Below are 22,628 nucleotides of genomic sequence, written 5' to 3'. Positions count from 1 at the left end.
AGGTCATCTGCCTCATATAAGGAGGCAGAATGATTTTCCTCCTCTTAAAGGGTGTCCTAGAGGCTCATCCCTGCAACAACCAACTGCAATATTTACTGAAGCCAGGTAGTATGAGGAAACAAGAACTCAAGCCACCAAGGATCATACTCAGCATGGGACCTAACGTAGCCTCTCCATTTGCTCCTCCTTAGGAGAGGAGCGGATTTACTCAAAAGGAAAATTCTCCCCGGGGTTAGTGCCCGCATGTTTTTCCAGCCACTAGTTCTCTCCCCGTCCCTCAGATCCGTGTGCTTTTCCAGTCTGTCAGATCTTCCTTCATGTCCCACATGTGTGTTCCCTTCCTCTTCTCCCCCCAGAAGCCTCCCACAGCCCATCCAGCCCCGGCCCCTCCGACACCGTCCCCTTCCCTTCCCCTCCAGGGACAGCGGGAAACAGCTCGGCTCCCATCTCCCCTCTTACTGGGGTTGAAACCATTTCATCTGCTAACGCAGACAGACAAAAGTGCTTTCAGCAAGAGCTGTTTGAAAAATAGGAGGAAGCATTTACTGAATCTTTTAAAATCTGCTTTAAGTAAGTCCTCTCCATTCTGCTGGCTTCCAGAGGGAGGAATCTTCCCTTAGCTCAACAAGTCTCAGAAAAGGTTTATATTAAAAATTACTGGTGACTCTTTTTCATGGGTGTTTTGGTTCTTTCTTCCTTTTTTCCATCTTGCTACTGAAAAAAAGGGTAAGTATAAAAGGTTTCTAAAGCATTCGAAGTCATACCCCTGCATTTCTCTCCAATATTATCTTGCTTTTCAAAATCAGCATGAATAATCTCTAATTATTGTGAAAGTTTTAAAACAAATTCAAAAGGCTGACTCCCAAAGTTCAGGTGGCTCAAACTTCAGTAGCCACAAAAGAAAGTAAAACCAGAACCAACAGAAAATAAGAAACCCCTTTTATGGGCAGAAAATGTTAATGGGAGAAACATTAAAGGTGTTAATAGTACCAACGCCACATTCAGCATCTCCTATAAATGGGGAAGGGAATGTTACTGTTGGCAACCTTAGGCAATGACGGGAAGTATTTATTAGCTCAACGGGATCCTATGTTTGCAAGGGTAAATCCTGCCAGGAAGACTTATCATTCTGCTGCCAGACAGGCAAAGAGGCCAGCAGAAGGTAGGTGGCAAAGTGGGCACTCAATGAGGGCAGGGGAGGGGTGCAGAGCCCCCCAAAAGCAGCGCTCCCCAGGCAAGAGGGTGCCCTTCACGTGGTGCAGCATCCCTGGGGCTCCCTGCCTCCTTGCTCCCTGCAGCTCGTGGCTGCGGCCGCTCCAGCGGTATTTTTAAGAATGGTGAAAGGAGACTTTGGTCCAACAAATCCCAGGAGAAGTACCAGGCTAAAAAAGGGAAGGGCAAAAGGGAAGAAAAGCAATGAATGATAATTAATGTAATATAGTTGTAGTTAGGCGTTTGCCTGTAAATCATGTGATGCTGTAGAACATGTGAAAAGAAAATTAATGCAAGCTATTCAAAAGGAAACTCCATGATACACGGAGAAAACTCTTCAGCTGCACGCCGCAGGCTGAATTTTCTCCACAGAGAATACCTGCAGCACGCACGGACTTCGCTGCCAAAAGGGACTATTCATTTATGAGGTTTATGTAGCACCAGGCACTTCAAGCAAGTCATACAGAGCTATGTGATTCATACAGACCGCAGACCTCATCCCGAAACCTTTATTGTCATCAGTGAAAAAAAGGCTAAGCTGTGACCGGCACTCTTGGCCAGGAAGAAACAGAGCCAGTGCCCTGACTATTTTGGGATGAAGATGTCCCGTTCCTCCAAAGCCTGAGCTGGGAGCACGCCCTCCCCGCCGGGGCGCGCCGGCCAGGCTCGCTGCAGGGGCGGCTGGGGGGAACCTGGCCCTCACCAGCAGCTTCAGATACCCGTTCAGATAAAGACAGATGCAGATGAATACAGGACTTACTATTTGCGTGTGTTTGAAATTATGATAGTCCTAATTCCTGCTTTTTATTTTGATAATATTAAAACATTCCTTCTAATTCATTTTGTTCTTCTATGCATCTTGAAAACTGTCCTGTGCTTAGATGATAAAACATCCTCTTTCTCTCCAGAAGTGTTTTTATGTTCTTGTGTGATGTGAATTCTAATCAGGATTGGAGCAACAGCATTAATGTGATATTTTTCCAATTCAATTTGAAGCTGTTGACCTTCTAGCAGGTATTTTCAAATCAGCAGCTCATCTTTTCCTACGAAACAAGCCCAAATATGTTATGTATTTGTCATCTCCTTGATGTTCTGAAACAAACAAAAAAAAAAAAAGGGACATGTTACTACACATCTACAGTAACAGTAGTAAGTATGGCCGTGTTTCTTCATCTCCTGGGTTGCTGTCACTGTCTGAAGAGAATGGAAGGCAAAAGGTGGGTTAGCACGAAAAGAGCAAAGGTGCCGTGAAGCACCATGCTGCGGACCATACACAAAACCCGTCTGTGCTGTGCATCCCTCTGGCTGGTCTTCCATAAATCCTTTTTTTAAATCCTCTGTGCATTTAAAAAAGACCCTTTGTAGCCATAGTACTACGTTGTGATACAGAAACTCAAGATAAACATGCAGAGGAAATATTTCTTCCCATGCTTTTGCAAAGGTTGTTTACGATTGCAGAGTTAATTCATTGTTCAAAACCCCCTTGTTTCAGTAGAATACATAACGCGGCTGGCTTTGTCAGGGTGATTATCAAGGATGTCTTCAATGCATAAGCACAGCACTACAGCTGCATGTGATGTCCAGTAACTTTCTGGGCAGTGGGGAAGCTCCAAAGGAAAGCAGATGTTGGGAAAGTTTTTGAAAAAGGCAGAGAGAAAGATCTAAGTATTTATAGGCCTGTCTCCTGACACGAGTCCCAGCAGTATAATGGAATGACTCATATGGATCTAGATTAACAAAGAATTAAGGGAGGGAAATATAATTAATGCCAATCAACAGGAGTTTATGGGAAGAGACCCTTTCAAACTGACTTGTTATCTTTCACCAAGGAGATTGCAAGATTGAGTGATAAATGTAACGAAGCTGATGTAAAACACCTGGACTTCTTTAAGGCCTTCAACTTGTTGCAGCAGGACATATTGATTAAGAAACCAGAACAATACAAACCCAATGTGACACATATAAAATGACTGTCTAACTAATCATCCCTTAAGCACCACCGTGGTGTTCCTGGCAGGGTGCTTGGGGCACAGCGGGCACTGCTCCCTGGGTGCCCCCCAAGACGTTTGGCTCAGTGTCCCCCTCCAACCATTTATCGAGCCCTCAGTCCTTGCGCCCCTTCCCTTTGCTCGCTAGTAGACCCCGGCAGTCAGCTGTTTTTTCTCCAAGTTGTTTATTTTCCCCTCTAGCCCTTTCCCACCCTGGGATGGCCAGTGCGTTGTGTGAATTTTCAAGGTAGTAATTACTTATCAACAATTTTTTAACGGCAGAAAAATGCAATATGGTCCTGTAACCCTGCAATACCGGTTCTTCATCTGCACCAATTGATATTTTATCAAGGACTGTAAAGAAAGGAAAAGATTACTGATAAGCTTTGCAGATGACACTAAGACGGAGAGAAGAGGTGGAAATTAAAGGATGTGTCACTGGTGCGGAGCAAACCAGTTTGCAAAATTGCGCTCAGGCAAACGATACACGTTTGAGTACGACGAAAGTTAAAAATCATACTTGTAGGAATAATAAAGCATACTCAAGATAGGAGATATGCATGTGGAGGGGAAGGGTCAGAGATACTGAAAAGGGCACGTGAGTCACAGCTGAACACAGGTTTTCAGACTCCAGAGTTACAGTATCTGAGAGGGCTAAATGGGTTCTTTGGCTGTGGCATCAGCAAAATAAGCTATATCACATCTGTATTTGGGTTTCGTGGTACTACAGCTGGAATACCATGTCCATGTCTGGTATCCGCAGCACAAACCAATAGATAAGATGGAGACAAATCAGAGAAAACATGCACGCTAGTGCTTACAAATTGGAATAGGATGCCTTTTGGTGACAGACCCTAAGATTTCAATCTCTTCACTCTCTTAAAGAGATGGCTGTGGGCTGAGCTGAGTCCTGGTTGGGAGTAAAAGTTTGATCACGTGGACAGTTTTCCTGGGTTGCTCATGGATTCCTTGCCTCTGGCGATATTTAAATGAAAGATACAGTCTAAATCAAGCACAAGTTACTTCAGGGAAATCCACACAGAGGGACTTCAAGGCTTGGTTCTGCCTGGGCCTTCACCTGAGGTGCCTTCAGAGACTACCGAGGCTCAGCCCAAGCTTGGACCTGAACACACACTCTCCTATAAACAAGGTGGACTTGCACGTGGGTTTGGGTGTACACTGAGCTGCCTGTGTAGACACACTTGGAGGTCTCTGGAAAATAAAGGATTCTTCTCAGAGCAGAGCAAGGAAGGGTATAACCAACAGGGACGGCGGCTGAGAGGCTCCGCTGCCCACCGAAGGTGCAAATGGTTATTACAGGGGGGAGCTGCAGGTTGGATGCTAGATGCTCTGGGGTTGGAGATGGAGAAGGAAGCTCTGTCTAACAACTCCTTGGCAAGTCTCTCCAAGCAAAACCCAGCTCTCGGGGCTTATGGTGGGCCCTGGGAATTTCAGCCGAGCTGTGTACTTTCCATTAGCCTGTTGACAATTTTAGATATTCCTTTTCGAACAAGCGTGGGCTATACCATTTTTAGATAACCTGTGCCCAAAAACCCTGGAATCTATCTCACTGCTACAAAACAATTACTTCCCACTAACACTTGGGCACACCAATTATTAATTTGCACTTGAAAACATTACGTGTGCTGGAGTCATCTATTCTTTTCCCATCATTGTGAATGGAGTCTTTGATTCAGTACCAACCACACAGGAAATGGCGTAGGAGGAACAGCAACGCGCCTGACTCAGACAGCAAAGCACCCGAAAGGATTTATGTTCAAGACGCAGCTCTGTTGGGATCATGCACTAGTGGGAATGGAAGAGGTTTGTAATAAAACACCTATTTTAGCTTCAAACATGCAGAGTCAAATTCAGAACTAGCATCACCACCAACTGGCTACTTGCCCTTTGCACCTCCTTTGTAACCCACAAGGCGTCAGGTTTACGGAAAGCTGAGGAGATATTTTCAATTCTCTCACTTTTCTAAACACTGACCTTGTGCCAACCCACGAGAGCAATGCTCCCACCCAGCTCTCTGGAGCAGTGTGATTCTGTCCCAGAGCATATGATCCGTACAGGCATTTGCGTCAAGTGGTGGTGGAATTAGTGCAGTTCAGGCACTTGATAACGATCCCATCACAAAGGTTCACATCTCATGCACCATGCCATATGGCTCTGCAGGCAAAGCACAGCGTGCTTGGCCTTACAGGCAAGGAATTAAATGAGGCGTGCAGTCCAGGAACCACCACTGTTTGCTCCTGTTTTCTCATAGTCGCAGCCCAGTGCCTGAACCTCCCCGATACCTGAGGAATGCAGAGCAATTGCACTGCCATGGCCGCTCTGCTGTCCCCAGGGACTTGCTCTTCTCCTGTATGGAAAGCCAACTTTGGAAGGTAAATGGGCACGGATGAAAGGAAGAAGGCAACACACACAAGATCTTCTCCCACCTTTCAGATCTCATTCTCTGCTGGACATGAAGTCGAGGAGGAAGATCTTTCCTCCTTCCATTGTCTTCTCTGCTGTCAAAACCACATTTTGCCCTGGCCTTGCAGTGGGTTGCGCTTGGGTCTCATTATAATTGAGCATGGACTATTGATTCAGGTTGCAGACAGTAATCGGTCCTTTTCTATCAATAGCTTTGTCATCCCCATTTTCAAAATCACACACTTCTTCCTACTATAAAACACAGTTAAGATTGTGTATTCTTTGGTAGTCGAAATTTTAAAAAACAAATACAAATAATGACTTCAAACTCAAGTAATGATCTTAGTTTTAAAGGCAACACTGATGATGAAACAGCCCTGGAAATCTTCCACTGCATGGGATTATCTTAGAATTTCTACAAGAAAAAAAAACAGTAAGGCATAGGAAAAAGAATGAATAATACTGCTTACATCCCTGTAGATGTAACACATTTTAAAATGTGTTTTGTAAAGGCTTAAAGAAACACCAAAAAGTTGCATCAGGGCTAACAACTACCAGTCTAAACTGATATTTTTGTAAAAACTAAAATGATTTAATATTCGGGCAAATTCCCAGCCAGTGTATACTGTCATAGCTGCAGCGCACAACAAGGCAGCTATAACAATTACATCAGCTGATTCTCTGCTTGCCTCTACCAACTGCTGTCTTTCAGTCCCCAGCCTTTAAAGTGAGGTGAGTGGAACAGAAATTCCTCAGTCAGTTCTGCATTTGCAATCCTTCTTCCAGAACCAAGACTCAAAACCCGTGCATTCGAATACATTAAAATCGAGCCCTATGTTTTGTCCAGCAATTGCAACCAATTCCAACGTTTCTTGCTCTGATTGCAAATGCTGTTCAAGTTAGGGTCTACTCTGTGCAGCGCAGTGTTAAGAGATTCTTAGTGTGACTTTTAATGTCCAGAAGAAAAAAAATCTAAATTCTTCACCACAATGATGTCGGTTTGTATCATATTGTTTTCTTTTGTTTTCGGTGTGTGGTGATGGCCAAAAGAGTGACATAAAAAAGGTACCTTAACTAGCAGATCTGCTTCCTGTGTGTCTTTGAGTCATATTCTCCAACTCTATTGGCAAAAACAAGTTTTTACAACTGTTAGCACTGTAACACTCAAAGCGCAAGTTATAGCCTATTCTGGATAACATACAAACACTGTCATCTAAGTTCCACTTAGGAAATGACTGTCACTATCACTAGCGATAGCACAAGAACCAGAAAGCAAGATTTGATTATCAGACTGCTTTCTGAGTTTTCAGAGCCTTTAGATAGGAAAAAAATCACCTTCTGATTTATGAATGCAGCTTAAGTAGTACCTGATAATATGCGGAATATTTATAGACAACAAAGAAGTAGGAAACCCATGCAATCAGTTTTTTGACTATGGCCCAATTTCTGAGAAGAAAATGAATACACTTTGAAACAAACTCTTCTGTTTAAATGGGAGAAACAGTATATAGCAACAATGAAATATAAAAGAAAGTAGCTGCTACGCAGTTTGTCATTCCCTGTGCAGGTTTTGCTACATGGAAAAAACAGCACTAATCAATGTTGCCATTTATTGGCAATAAAACAGCAAAATAAGCTGCTGTTATTTTTGTGGTCTCAAGCATTTTCTTCAAAAGTTCTTATTTCAAAATCACTTTGGCAATCAGAAACATGACTCTGAAAGACACAAACATTCCCTCTCCCACAACTCCCCTTCCCCCTGCATCCCCACCCCAGCCTCTTTTTATTTGGGCTGTGAGTATTAAATGTGGGCTTTATTGAGGGCGATAGCAGAACTCCTATTGCATCAAGAGGCCTAGGATTTTCACCTAAATATCCCCAATTGTATAGGTCAGATTTTATCTGAGTGACTACTACTTCCATGGAACGGCAACACAAGTACGTATAACACAACGCGTAGCTTACTTTAATACCCCTTCGTGCCTGTGCACAGAACTTCCGCAGATCTCAGTCTTGCCAAGGCCCGGGACAGATAAACCCAAAGGTGCAAACAGCACTACTGAGCTCGGCGTGCTGCTCACGCTCCGCGGATGGCTCCCCGGCTCCGACGCCTGCAGTTCAGCCTTCTCGTGCCAGCTGGAGCGCCCGTGAGCGCAGGCTGAGAGCATTAGTCTGGTTAACAACCCAAGTAAACCTCGGTCTATTTTTACCTTTTTTCCGACTCTGTTGTAAGTCAATTACAATTTTTTACAAACACATTGTAAAGAACATAGCCTACTGGCAACCGAAAAATATGAAGCAGCAGCCCTGTGGCAAAAGCAGAGAGTCAGGAGATCTGGATCCTTTTCCTGGCTTTGCTTCAGTCTTGGTGACTGACCTTGGCAAACCAGACAGAGGCAACTCCCACTCCCTTCTCCCTGCAAAGGGTCCCGCCTGCTACCCAGAGAGAGCAGCTGCGCTACGAGTACGTACCGTCTGAGCATATACGCACACGGACATATATGTACGCACAGAAATATGGATCATTTGCACAAGAGGCGAGTACTCAAATCCAAAATTCCTGTCATTGACACAGAGCAAGGCGTTAGCTTTACTTGAGAGTGAGGAAGATAAGGCGTCATGCAAGTCTACTGGGTTTCTCCTTCCGCAGGTCAGGTGTTGTGGAGCATTTTGTAGTCCTGATGATGAAGTAACAGACAAGTAACTTTATTTATATATTTTTTATATATATATATTTATTGGGTAGTGTTCAAAGGTTATCTTTCTTCGCTCATGTCTCTAAAAGCGAGGAAAGCATTACCTACATCGTAGGATGGATTTCAAGGCTAAGCTGGTAAATATTTATAAGAGACATAAAGTTTGTCAGATAAATTATGCTTTAGAAGGACAAAATGTTATCGCTAGGCTGCCAGATCCCCAGAGATGCCAAGTTTCTACAAATCCCACCAGATCTAGCGTTTTGGTTTTTTTTTTTTCTAGAGGTTCACATTTTCTCTGTAATAAAACAGAAATGGAATTGTTTCTAAACCACCTATATACTGAATATACACAAGTTATTTCTCTTTCTCATTTTTAATTCAGAATTAGATCTACTCATTACTATACTGCAATCGTCCTTGTACGCTTAAAAATGATTGTGCAGAGTAACTACTGGATATACGAGGCACGTTTTGATAGCCCAGGCTTCCACCCTCCTCCACCAAACGAACCAAGCATCACGTTGGTATGCAAACGCAGTGCTCTGTGTCCCTTCTTGACCACACACCACCTCCCGGGCCGGCGGAGCCCAAGGGAAGGGAGGGCACGCCTTGGCAGGAGCAGACCCGAGGACCGAGCCCCGAACGGGCCGTACGGCAGGCGCCTTTCGGGACTGCACACGCCAGTGCTGGGGCTGCGGGCTGCGGGCGGGCAGCAGGGCCTGTCCCCGCGTCCCTTCTCCGGTCACCGGCCCCCCAAAGAGGAGAGGCTGCCATTTCTCCCGCCACCCTCCGCGGCTTCATCCCCGCTGCCCCACGGTGCTCCCCGACCCCTCAGCTCCCCGCCCCGGCTCACACCGTTTCTCCTCTCACGCCCGGCCCGGCCGCCCCGGGGGTCCCGCGGCTCCCCGAGGGCCTGTTTAGGAGCGCGCCCCCCCCCCCCCGCCCCCGCTGCAGGCCGCGCCGCCCCGGGGCTGCTCCGGGGGGCGAAGGGCGGCCGAGCCCTGCCTGCGCCCCGCCACCCGGGCCGCGGGGACGGGCAAGGCTCCCGCTGACCGATCCCCGGAGGACGCGGCGGTGCGGCCGCCACACGAGGAAGGGCCGGGCCCGGGCCCGGCCCCAGCGGCCGCTGCCGGCCCCCGCCCCGCCCCGCCCCGCCGCGGCCCCTAGCAACAAGCCGCCGGCGCCGGCCTCCCCGGCGCGGCCGGGCGGGGGGCGGGCCCTTCCGGTTCATGTCGGAGCTGGGCTCGGCGCGGAGGAAGCCGGGCGGCCATCTTGGCTCGTCCGGGAGCGGCGGAGGGGCGGGGGGCAGGCAGGCAGGCGAGCGTCGGGCGGGCACCCAGCTTCCCCAGCCCGGCCGCTGGCCCGCGGGGTGCCGGCCTTCTCGGAGCCTGGGGCGGGCCGGGATGCGAGCGGCGGCCCGGTGAAGCGGGGCCGCGGCGGGGAAAGGAGAGGGGAGCCCCCTCGGCAGCGGGCCTGCGCTAGCCGCCGTGCCCCGGCTGCGGCGGAGAGCGGCCGGCCAGAGGAGCCGGGCTGCGCGGCGCCCCGCTGCCGCCTCCTCCCCGCCCGCCCGCCCGCCCTGCGTTCCCCCCCCTCCCCGGAACCGCTCCCTCGCCGCCTCCCTTCCCCCGGCTCCATCCCTCCCCGCTTGATGAGGCGGCCCCCTCCCCGCTGCTGACCCCCGCGGACCCCGGCCTGGCCGTAGGATGATCCCGGAGGACTCGGAGGGGGCGAGGCCGCTCCGCTCCCCGAGGGGGATCTAGCTCGGGCGTGGGGCGCCGCCGGAGGTGGGGGGCACCGACGCGACGCCGCCCCCCGCCAGCCACCTCGTCCTTCATGGTGGCTCCCTGCGACCACCATCTCCGAGCAGACGCGCAGCCCGGCCCGGGGGCCCGTGTGTGTGTCTGTGCGCGCCGCCGTCGCGGGCAGCGCGGCCGCCCGAGTGAAGTAAAATGTCCACTCGGACTCCATTGCCCACGGTGAACGAGCGCGACACCGAGAACGTGAGTACCGCCGGCCGCGGGGGGACCGGCCCGGGGGCGCCGGGCCCGGCCAGCCGCGGGGGCGTCGCCCCGCGGGGGGCTGCCGTTACCCTCGTCCCGCGTTCACTGTTCCCACGTTACCCGTTTATTTTCGATTAATTATTTTTTAAACACCCCCCACCCCCCCCGCAGCGGGGTTCGCTTGGTTCGTAGCATTTGCATCCCTCCCGCAAAGCCGGTGTCCCCTCCCGAACGCGTTATGCGAGGGCCGGGTTTGTTGTGGCGGTCACCGGGCAGAGAGGGGGCCCGCGGCGGGGAGGGGGGGCCCGGTGGGCTGCTGTCTTCTCCTCATGGGCAAACTTGCTGCTAAAGGCAGCCGAATAAACCTCCGGTAAACGGACAGGAGTCATCTTTGGAAGGGGTGGGCTAGGTGACCTAGATAATAGGCCTCTTCCCTGCTTAATTTGCAGGGTTCTAGATGATAATGACGCTGTTCGACTAGTCACCTGTTCAGATGACATTAAAAGGGATTCTTTATTGGAATTATCTTCCAGACAAGGGAGCCTGTTCCTCCTCCTTCCCCCCCCTGCATAGGCTCTGACATGTCCCCAAACGATAAACAGAAGGGAGTTGTCACTCGCTGTAGTCTAACATGAGTCGATCAGTAAACTTTGTATTCGGCTTTCTGTAAAGGCTATCTGATATTCTTTAGAAGACGCATGCTAAGCTTGACAGAGGAATCTTTTTTTTTTTTTTTTTTGCGAGGGCTTCTTATGTTTTGGACTGGCATAAAAAGTGGAAACTTTGGTTAAAGATCAGGAAAAACTGTTGGATTGTTCCAGACCATAAATAGTCCAAGAAAAGTGATGGTAGCCCCATTGTTTAAAACAAGACCAGACAAAGCATTAGAAAACATGCTGCATGGAACAATTACTGCATTACTAGGGATTTAGATTTTATTGACATAATAGGCACTTCTAACTTCTGTGATCTTTATTTGTTTTAGCACTAGATGCAACCTGCAGGCTAAGGGCTGTATTGAGCAAAAAGCCAGCTAAGCATATTTATTTGTAAAATCTCAATGAGCTTCCTGCCTTGTGGAAGAAAATAATTAAAAAATTATGCGGCCCTTCCTATGCCATGGGGAGAATTGAAGTTGTAGCATACTCTACAAAATACTATACAAAGTTTATTCAGATAATTGCTTTAGTCTATAAGCAAACCTGACTAAGGTCTTCAAGCTCCACGTGTATGTGTGGAGGCCACCCAGTAAATCATTTTAGAAAGTCTTCGATCAAGTTCTCTAACGTAATTAATTTAAACTCTGCTATGGATAACGGTGGAAAGACTTGGTATGTGCTCGAGGAAATACATTATTCACAAGCTGTGTGTTCTAGCACTTGAAGTTAGATTTTTTTACATGTCTTCCACTTAAGGCACCTTGTTCTCACTTCCAAAATATTGGTCTAACACTTCTCTTTAGTAATCTTTGTAATTTAACATATGGGGATTGTCTTGCTTGCAGACGAATTGCCTTAGGTTTAGATTAAGGCCTATCTTTCAACGGCTGTAATCTGGGCTGGTGACCACAGAAATACCTGTAGGTAGCGATATTGACAGGGAGTGATTAATCTGAGTAATCACCAAATCCATTGAACCGACCCCCTCACTACAATACCGTATCCCTCAAGAAGCTGTCTCTCATGTTCTGGCCATCAGCTATCTAGAAATTCACCAAAACGCATTCTTTTCAGCCTTGCTTAAAACTAAATTGGAATCTGACGTTTAGTCTGTGTGAATTACCTCTACAGTTGTGAATGCCAAGTCTCTCTTTTTTTTTTTTTTTTTTTTAATACCAAATGTGACGATTTTGATACTTCAGCTAGCTGTTCTTCTACCCCAAAGCTGGGTGTATTGTGTTGGCAGGTAAATGGAGCCCTTGATTCTCTTTCACATAAGAGAAGTCTAATTAGTTCATATTCATAGGACTCTCTGAAGCTCAGCTGGGAAGAGGCGTAAGAGGTGCCAAGGTATTCAGACAGGCTTTGGGCCGTGGTCGTGGACCCCCTTAACGCCTTCTCTCTGCTTGGAAGGTTACCACTGCTGACAGAGGCTTGGCTGGTGTGGAATCTGGTTGAAGCGTGCTGATCATAGCTTATCCGTGCCTATACTTGCAGTTTTGAAAATGAAGTTAGCCTCCAGAATGACGGTGAGCGTAAATTATCATTGTCTATGCTTGCAGTTAACCACGTTCAGTGGTTGGCAACTCCTGTTGAACAGACAAGGTCTAACTGTCAGTACTTGATTTTTTTTTTCTTTTTTTTTAAGGCAGTGTATACCACTTCTTATCGAGCCGCTTCATGCACGTACTGCTGAAGTGGAAATACTGTCACAGTGACTTTCCCCAAAAGCCACTCAGAGCTATCAAGCCTTTAGTGCCTTTGAGATTAAAGAATTTGGCTCCGAGTCACCTGGTTTTGAGAGGAAAGGCATCCCAGATGATCTGTGATCATAGGAACTTCACACTCGGACAGTTGGAAGCTGGCTGTTGGCCTGCGATGAGCTGGCTTCTCACTGCAAAGGTGGAGCAGCTCCTCGCTGGCCATGTCTTGTGCAGTAATGGCTGCCAGCTGCTCAGGGGACAGAAGCGAATGAGAGGATCAGATCTTCTCTGTCTTCTACAGAATTATGTTCTGCGTGTGGGAGGAAAAGCAACAGAGGCAGCAGAGACCTCCTTCATCCAAAACCGGGAGACAAGGCAGACACAGACTAAGGACCTGTAGGTGACAGAAGAATGAGTAAACTTGTTTTACTAGTGATGAGGAGGAAGGGAGAGAAGATGGAGGAGGAAAGAGTGTGCAAATGCAATGGTAAAGGAAGGTAGATGGTGGAAAACAAAAGAGGAGGCACAGAGGAATGTGCATATGGCAGGATGGAGGACAAAGAAATAGGAGCAGAAGAAACAAGATTGTGGAGAGTAGGACAAATATTCATTAAAAAACATTCCCAAAGAATGGCAAGATGATGGAGAACTGTAGATGGAAACAAGGAAATAGAGGTGGTATGGAGGTTGGCAGATAATTTTTTTTAAGAGCATGAAATAGAAAAGAAAAATCTTAGACTAAACAGTTTAATTTGAACCTCTGTGTCCATTGCACAGCTGTGTTTCTGGCAGAAAAAAGGTAACTGTTTTGAATGTTAGTACTGCAGGCCAATCTGAATTAAAAATTTAAGTAATTTGAGGAAAAGCGAGACTAAAATATACTTTTATCTCCATGACTGTGCCTAATGTGAAAAATTAGCTATTGAAAAATGCCAGTGTGATGGCAACTGTGCTTGTACAAGCTTGTACAAAAGGATTCTGTGCAGCAAAAGTATCTAATTTAATTTTTTTTTTTTATTTAAAAAGGTTTAGTAAAGGCAGGGTTAGGTTCAAAAATTTACTTTTAAGATACTGTGAAGGTTAGTGCAGTACCTTTTGATTTATTACCAATTAGCTATGAAATGCATTTGAGCATTTGCAGACAATATGCAAGCTTGCATTATTCTATATATTATTTATCAGTCTTCTCCTATTACAAATAGATCTGTAATTGGAATGCTTTCTTCCGTAGCATGAAATCCTGTTGGTTTGGGTTTTTTTGTTTTGGTTTGGTTTTTTTTTGAGAAGCAAGTGAGGAGGGAATCATGCCTGCGGCCAAGAGTTCTGGTAGATTTTCTTATACAGGGACCATCTACGTTCTTCCATGTTTTTCACCAGTTGTCATAAATGTTCTGGTTTGAATTAAATTAGGTGAAGGTGGCAAAATAACTAGAAATAAAATATGTTTTAGGAATTCATCTGGGATGTATTTTTTTAATTCGAAATTTTCACAGAGCAGGAAAATGCTTTTTGTGCATTTCTTACCGCCTGGGATGCCTGATAGGTCCAATATTGTGTTTGTACTCAAAAAATACCCGATTAGGTTGCGTGACGTTGCGAGTCACTGACTGTTAGTATTTTCACATTTTGAAGCGAGAGCTTTCATTCTTCAGCTCTGCTAAACAGCCTGTGCCGTGGTGTTTAATCCTTTGGTTTCACTGTCAGCTGGGACGGATCGGAGGCTGCTGGGGGCGTCAGCCTTGGCTGCCTCTTCCCACCCGTGGTTTGTGCCAGCACTAATTTCTGCGGGGCTGTGCGACGAGTCTGGTCGGCTCTCTGATCTGACTGAAACGAACCCTTAAGAAAGGTGGGTTTATCCCCATTCTGTGTGGCTGCAAATACTGACATAGAGAGGATGGGAAGGTCCAGTTCAGGTGGGGAAGGCTAGAAATGCTTCTTACTATTTTTGTTTTGGTTTGGTTTAAGCCAGTCATAGCACAGCACCCTGTAGCTATGATAACTTGAGTTGTGCCACAACTACAAAGACAGACGTATAACTGCAGTGGTCCACGTTTCACAAATCGTGCTATTCTGCTCCTGAAAAGAAACTTCCTGTTTTCCTTTTTTACATTATTTCAGTAACAGAAAAACTAAGCTACAGAACCTTATTCCAGAAGTTGTTAAAAAGTCAGGCTTAGTTCATGTATTTTATTAGCACCACTGAATGTGACTTAAAATTGTGGCCTGAGAAGTAGCAGTCTGAAAAACAGAACACAACTACAGAAATTATTGGAAGGAAATAAACGAGAGGAAATATGGGGTTTACTACACTAAACTTCGTAGACTTCTTCCTAGGCTTTCTTACCCACTCACCTAATATCCTTACCTGCTCGATTCTCCATTTTAATTCTAGTCAAAAGACGTCTTCACGTCGACGTAAGCAGACAATTCCTGTTGACTACACGTCTCAGGTGACTCAAGTCAAAGGAATACTAAGAGTGGAGGCATTTGTCTCTCCAGATCTCCATTTCGTATGATATATAAGTAGCATGTGTCTGCAACTTCCTCTTCTTCTCAGTCAAGTAATGCTGCCTCCTGGATGCCAGCCAGATCAAAAATGGAGCTCGCTTTTTTTTTCGGGCTCATGGCATATCAAGGTTGGCTCTGCTTAGCGTGGAGATCACATGCCACTAAAAATCTTTAGAACGTATGATGAATAGGTGCTTACTGCTCTTAAAAGATAAACCTGAAAGGTACTGAGTACACCTGTGGTAATACTCCAGTCAGTCTCCTGGATGAAACCCTTGGGTTAAGAAGAATTCTTGGCCCGTAAAGCAGCAACTTGTTGAGCTCTGTGTGTGTATGTATATATACATATAAACAAAAATTAACTTTCAAATAAAATTTGTTCATGCAGGGTTAAAGCCTAAACAAAGTTTTCTATCTGCAAGCTCAATGTGGTCTTTTAAAACCAACGGTGAGGGTTTTTTTTGTTTAGCATGTAATTACTGACAGTGATGATTCTGGAAACAACTTAGTTGGCAGTATTGTTGATAAAGAATAGAATATGGTTGGCTCTTCAGCTATTATTCCCCAGGCTGATGTCAATAAATATCCATTTTAATCAGCAGTAAAGAAACTTTGGCTGGAAAGATATGATGAATGTCAGATCTTGATAATGTGAAGCAACAAAAGAGCTTTTAAAAAGCTTTTCTAACTGGCACCAGACTTATCTTTTTGATTATATAAGCAGGATTTCTTCACTGTTGTGTTGTTCAGTGCTAATCATGGAATTACAGATTCACTCTTTTTCGTATGCAGTATAGAGTATGAACCAAATGATGTCAAATACATGGGCAGAGGCTGTAGCGGTTATCCGTGGAAAGGACTCCTGAGCCGGACCCTGTATGCCTGCAAAGGGGAGCGTCCTTCCTGCGCTGAAGGCTGTTAGTGCTTTGCTGTTGGTGCTCTCCCACTCTGATCTTCAGGGCAAGGGTGCAGTTGTCACTGGCTCTTCCCACCGCTGGTTTGTGGCCAGAACTGTGAGCGTGCAAGCATTGGCTTTGGCCAGCAATGCTCCCTCTGCCAAGTGAAAGCCTCCTGTATGTCAGTCCATACTGTCCGCCTCCATCAGGCTGCCCAGTGTAGGGAGTTGCATTGCTGTGCTCAGTTTGAGCTGTAGCTGCCTTGTCCTGACTGTTACTCCTGTTGGTTTTTTTTATTTTTTCCTTTATTTCGCCCTCTCTGCTGAGGTTTGGGAGAATTAGGAATGTGTGTCAAGAGGTATAGCCTGTGTGTGCTAAAGACTGTATTTACTCTTCAGGTTCTCCCTTTAAATTGGTTGTTTGACAAATATGACCTAATTAAACTAGCCACTCATTTTCATGAAGTGTCGTACCAGTTAAATGAATGAGTACTATGGTAGGCTGAGAATTGCGCAGCGAATTCTTCACCTTTTGACAATGGAAGCATCCAAATTAGTGTTTTTTCTCCTTTATCAGCTATAATGCATTTCTAGAAGGTCTGTCTCTCTTGCTGAGCTCTGATCCTCTCAGTTGTTCCAGTCGATCACAGCATCCATAATGGTAGGGCTGTAGCACACTTCGGTGAATAAATCTGCCTTCATGGATTGATAACTTCAGTGCCACATTGGATAGCATTTTCCTTTGTAGGACAGCATTTAAAATTTCATGAGATGGAAGCCGTGACTGTTCACGCTTAAGACTGATTATGTAGCAAGCTAGTCTAAAAGCTGCTTTTTAATTATGTGTGTTGGAACCAAAGAATTGGTTATGCAAACATCGGCACGGGCATACTGAGTCTGATAAAACCCACCTTGCTCCGTGTCCTGATTTGTGCCCTGGTCAGTGGTAGGAGGGAAGTAAGATCAGGACAAGTGCAGGACATCTTCAGCTGATGTCTTCCTATTTTATAATATAGTAAAATAATGTAATATTTTATAACATATGATTACTTAGGGATTCCCAGAGCAGTAACTGGTATATAGACAATTATGGCTGAGTGTTTGCTGTGACACCTCTTGGTGGTTGCCAGAAATGTAAGTCTGTGTTTTGACTTTCCAGTAGAATTCCTTCGTCAGCAGTCGCAGGATGCCCTGCTGTGCTGTTTCACTGATATATCTGCGCAATAAGGCACTACCTCTGTGAATATCCTTGGGGCTAACCTTTTTTCTCTTACGCTGAGTAGTACTCAGCAATCTGTATGTTTTTAAAGATGTTAATGATAAATGGGAAATAAAATACAACACATCGTTAGGAAGGGCTACAGTGAAATTTGTCTTCGCATGTTTCATTTAAAATACTTTTGTGTTTTAAAAAACTGTGATATGTTTCCTGATAGGTTTTTCTATAAATAAGAGTGCTGGTGGGGAGTGCACATCCAGAAATTATCCTGTATTTATATGTTGTGTGCCCAAGTTAGGGTAATGAAGCAATTTAGTGTCTCAAATGTTCATCATGTCCTGGAATGTTTAGATTATTAACATTGTAAAGGATAGGCTTTAAGTGCAATTTTTTCTTAATTATAATTAAAAATGCTGAATTGAGTGAGGCTGTCATGGTTGTTACTGGTCTGACAGCTTTCCAAGAAATTCTATAATATCACTTCATAGTATTTCATACAAAGATGACGTAACAGCTAAGGCAATAAACATTCCTAGAGACTTTTGTAAGATTACATTTTATTAGTTCATTTGGCTGATGAGAAGGTAGTTTTCACTATTGTATAAAATAAATGCTTTTAAAAAAATGTTGATACAGTTTGTCCTCCCTGTTTTAGAAAGAAAGCTTCCTACTTACTGTAAATAAACATGGATTTTTGCAGGTCTTGGGCATTCTAATTTCTTAATGTTTTTCAGCTCTTCGAATGGATATCAGATTCTGTCTCTTCCAGGTTTTTCTCAGCTGTTGGCACCTTCTTAAGCAGTATAAGAACTTTGATATTGGTCCTCCTCTGCCCTGTGTGTTTCTAATGCTCTGAATGTTAAGATATCGCTAATCATACCGATACTGGATAAAGCTAACATCTACCAAAAAGATTTCAGTTATCAGCACCTTCATACTTCATTTGCTTTTTACTTTCTTTCCTTTTCTTTTTCTTTCTCTTCATGCTAATCATTATCTGGCTATGAAAGGATGTCGGCTCATCATTGGGGGAAGGCTTTTGCGAAAAGGTGGGTTTTGCATTGTGTTCCAAATATAGTTGGTCTTAGGCTCAGTCCCTCCCTCGCAGTAAGGTCTTGCACAAATGGAGATGTTTTACTCCATTTCTGGGTTGAGTAATACCAGGGTGGGGCTGGGGGGAGGAGGAGAATGCTGCTTTTTTTTTTTATGAGAGGTTGTCTTGTTGGCTTGAAAATGCATAGGTTTTTAGGGAGTCCTCCTATGTGCAAGCCCCTCCCCCCCCTTAAAATATTTAAAAGATCTTGAAATGGAACCTGATACATGTCAAGATATGGAAGAAAGTGCTGTCTTGTCATGGGTGGATTTCAGGAGACTTATCTTTCAGAAGACATGATGACTCTGGCTAGCCTGAAGCCGCACAAAGTACCCAGTCTCCTTGCTTCAGTTCCCCATCTGCAGTATAATGGTCTTTCTTTGCGTGAAGACGGGTCCTTTGGGAATCCCTCAGCCGTGGTGAGCGTCATGAACGAGTGTTCCCCTTGCACAGAATGCACGTCCAGGAGATACAGCTCACCTACCACGATGTATGGAAACTTACTACAAATAAACACATGCTTGTTTTAAATCTTATGTTTTTAAGACAGCTCCCCTTTCTTGTTGAAGCCATATAAATGTGGACCTGGGAAAGAACCCTGAAACTGAACAGAATCTTCAGGGGTGAGGGAGGCAAAATCTGCAGAGCTGTGGGTCTGCTTGGGAAAAGAGAAATGACCTGCATCTCAATTTAGAGACCAGAGGATGCTATTACTGTTTCTCCGGGCTGAGACTGGAGCTATTAATCTGTTTGCTGAGGAAACTACCCAGGGAGGTAGCTGAGTACAGCCAAGTGCCTTACAAGCCAATGTGTGACTTGAACTTTTCCTGGATCATGTATATTTTTGCTTTTTGCCTACACCATTTAGCTTCCCATCTACCTATCATGGCTTCTTGAAAATGATTTGGGTGGGAGAAACGCTTTTACTCGGTTTTGAGTTTATGCCTGTTAGTACTGTATGCTACCAAGGCCTCTTCCTTCATTTCCATAAGCAAAAGAAAATCCATGTTGAAACCGGGAAGCTGTTTTCTGCAGTTTTTAGAAAGCTTGTGTTCTGTTCAATATAATAATCTTGTATTTGACAGAGGAAAGACTTGCTGATAGTTTTACTTATGTGAAGTGAAATAAAGTCCAAATTCGATACGGTTGCAAATGGACAGATTTCTACAGAGTGAAACATGGCTATGAGCAAGTCAGTTGGAGAGAACTGAACTACTTAGGAGCACACAGCTTGATATTAAAAAAAACACAGCTGAAAAAGGTCATATTCTTGAAAAGAAATAATTTGGGTTAGGGTGGAAATGCAAACCTCCATACAAGGAGATGGTGTTAAATTTATCAATGCTAGTCCAAGTAAGTTCACAGCTGTTAAGTCCTCCCTTTAAGTGCAAAGCTAGAAAGCGTGAAAAAAAATTATAGGACACAAGAAGTCATTCCTCAACAGAGGACAGTGAAGTTCTCAAGATGTGTTAACTGGGGTGGTTTCATATGTGGAATAGAATTTATTAGTATAACAGAATCTTTCTTTTACCTAATATTGTTTATGTGAAGTAGGATATGAGTAAGATCAGTTCTGAATAACCTATACACAGGTCCTCTGGTTTGGGAATACATAGTACCTCATGCCCATGTCTCAACTGCCTCCTAAGCTAGCTCAGGTCTAACAGTTTATTAGTTCAAGCACAAGACAGCACAGGTGCAGATACTCTGTTTTGAGTCAGCTGTGTGGTTCAAAAGCATCTTACTTGCTGAATCTGTCTGCTGGAGAGCCTAAGCTAATAAGCCCTGCTTGGAGGCAGGCTGGCTCTTGCTGAAGCCAGCTTCTGCGCCTGTGCCACGGATCCAGGTGTGAAAGGGCTGGAGTCTAAATAGTTCTGATACACTTCTTTTTCCGAGGTAGGTTATCAGCTCAGGGTAGTGCAATGTAAGTAGTACAGCTGTATTCCTGGGATGCTGTACTTGAACTAAAAGTGAGCCTTCTTCTAGTATGTCCAAGAAGTATCCTCCTGGGCCTGTACAGAACATCCCAATCCCTGGTCACTGGGGGCAGCAATGTAGGAGGACGTTAGCATCTAGCATCAGCAGTTGCTGCTTTTTTCTAGCTGGCCTGAATAATTTGACACTTGAAGGTACCAAAGGAGCTGACAGAGAAGTTCTCTGCATTGTGTGCTGCAAGGTTTGTTAGAAGTCAAAGTTTGGGGAGGTATAGAGGATTGGCATTGCTGTGCCAGTACATACAGGGGTAAATAAGATGGCCTGCACAACCAGCACCAGCCTGGCATTAAGGGCATGCAAAACAGTGAGATTGTTGATACAGGATTTCACTGGCTTTAGTAGTTCCTTCAGCTGGGTGACTGCTCTTGTCCTTCCTCTCCTTGAATTATTGATCAATAAACACTTATCCAGTTGTTACAGGTCTCGAGATATTGTTGAGAACAATGAATTGTTACCAAGCATTGAATTTTTACTGGATCTTGTTATGGGTGTGCTTCTTGTTCCTGTGCCAGTTGTTAGTGGTTTGGAAGAAATGTATACTACTGCTTCTGAAAACTAGGGTAAAGATTGCTAGAATATTAAATAGGGCAGGATGGGCCAATCATCGGGAACACGTAATAACCTGCATGTAAGGAAACTCTGCATTTCACTTCAGCTAAATGTGACATGCATGTAAGGAACCAGGAATGAAAGTCATTATGTGTCTGGGAAAGTCATTCCCATTAAGGGAATGGGATGCAATAATTCTTAAAAAGAGTTAGGGTCAGTGTTGGGTGATCATTTACAGATGATCTTCTGCCAAGAAGGCTAGTTCTGTCCGTGTAAAATCAGTGGAGTGCTGAACAGAAGATGCAGTCCCTGTGTTTAGTCCTACTGTACCTACTGTTGGTATGGCATGTCCAGTTCTAGCATGAGCCCCACAAAAAGATGTTAGAAAAATAGGAGAGGGTTCTGAAAAGAACTACAAGAAATGTTTCCTTGTCTTTAATCATTCTTACAGCAGCCTGTTTAGGGAACTCAATATATATATGAAACTTTTAATAAAATGAATGGATAATGTGATCATAGTAATTAGGTACCTATATGGGAAGTACAAATCTGGTGACAATGCAGTAGCCAGGCAGTAAGGAGAAGCTAAAGCCAGATTGATACTAAAACATTATATGCACCACAGTGTGTGTGTGTGTGTGTTTTTTAAAACAGTAACTATTGAAACAATTTTCCAAGAGTTGCTGTAGACTTCTATCAGTAGTATTTCTTAAATGAAATGAATGTGTTTTTAAAAATAATTTGATCACAGCTGTTGCACTCAAATTAACAAACCAAGGAACTTAAGATGCCAGAGTACGTGGTCACAAGGTTACATCAGGTTATTAAATAGAGTGTGAAACTTGCCAAGCGTCATTCAAGCATGGATTTGTTCATTTGTGCCTGTACTATGGTTGTTAGCTCTTGAGTTATGATCTCACATCCTTCTGCTACAGTGATTTGCAGACTGAGTGTTGCTGTATGCCGGGTTTTTGGTTGTCCCTGCTGGGTTTCAGCAAGAAGAGTAGTAGCAGAAGAGCAAGATCTGGGATTTCTTGGATGACTCTGAATTTAGCGTGTCATCTTCTGCGTAGCCAGACGTTTGCTCCACATTTGCAGACTACTGAGCATTTCTAACTAATACTTTAATTAGTGAGGTTGGTGTATAGACCTCAACTGTGACTTGAGAGCTAAGGGACATGAGGGGACCTGCTCTTTTGTAAACAGGCTGTCAGGAAATGAAAAAATACTTCACTATTATCTTAACCATGTGATCTAATGAATAAAGGCTATTATAGGTGTGATACATACTCATTCGTTTTTACAATTAATAGCTGTTCGGGGAAAGTGAGTGAAAGGAACTTAACAGATTGCAGACAGTATCTCAGATCTCTGTAACTGGTGCTCAGCCTATTAATATCTGAGGTTTCTATATGTTAGGTAAGATTTCTTCCCTTGTTCTCCAGGCCATCCTGGGTATTTTCAGTCATGAGGTTTTGTAGGAACAGGAGTCTAGTACAAGAGAAAAAAACCCTTTTGTTTTTTTATCAGTAGTATTAAACTGTCCAATAAGGGTGAACATTTTATTGTGTGTACTTTTGGAACAGCTTTGTTCGTGTCTCCTTTCCAAAGGCTTTCCTGCTCTAGTTAGACACAGTAATGCAGACAGAAATAATATCAAACACCTCCGTGTTCCATATTCAGC

At 44.6% G+C, this 22,628-nt stretch overlaps 1 protein-coding gene across 18 annotated transcripts in view; it reads left to right on the top strand.

The window, feature by feature from the left end:
* The first annotated feature begins 9,580 nt into the window (after positions 1-9,580).
* The window catches only part of MARK3 (microtubule affinity regulating kinase 3), a 65,274-nt gene continuing 52,226 nt past the window's right edge, over positions 9,581-22,628 (top strand). For 5 of the 18 annotated variants that reach the window (XM_082318720.1, XM_082318713.1, XM_082318712.1 and 2 more), the window contains exon 1: positions 9,584-10,323. In XM_082318720.1, the coding sequence (XP_082174846.1) occupies positions 10,273-10,323 (51 nt within the window). In that variant the 5' untranslated portion in view covers positions 9,584-10,272. Of the gene's footprint in view, positions 10,324-12,395; positions 12,512-12,630; positions 14,532-22,628 lie in introns of all 18 variants that reach the window. The other 13 variants (XM_082318731.1, XM_082318722.1, XM_082318711.1 and 10 more) reach the window with 8 other exon arrangements.

Source organism: Platalea leucorodia (genome assembly GCF_965183815.1).
Source record: "Platalea leucorodia genome assembly, chromosome: 7".
Taxonomy (NCBI): Eukaryota; Metazoa; Chordata; class Aves; order Pelecaniformes; family Threskiornithidae; genus Platalea; species Platalea leucorodia.
The sequence above is the reverse complement of the archived record's forward strand: the minus strand, read 5'-3'. Positions and strand labels throughout refer to the sequence as shown.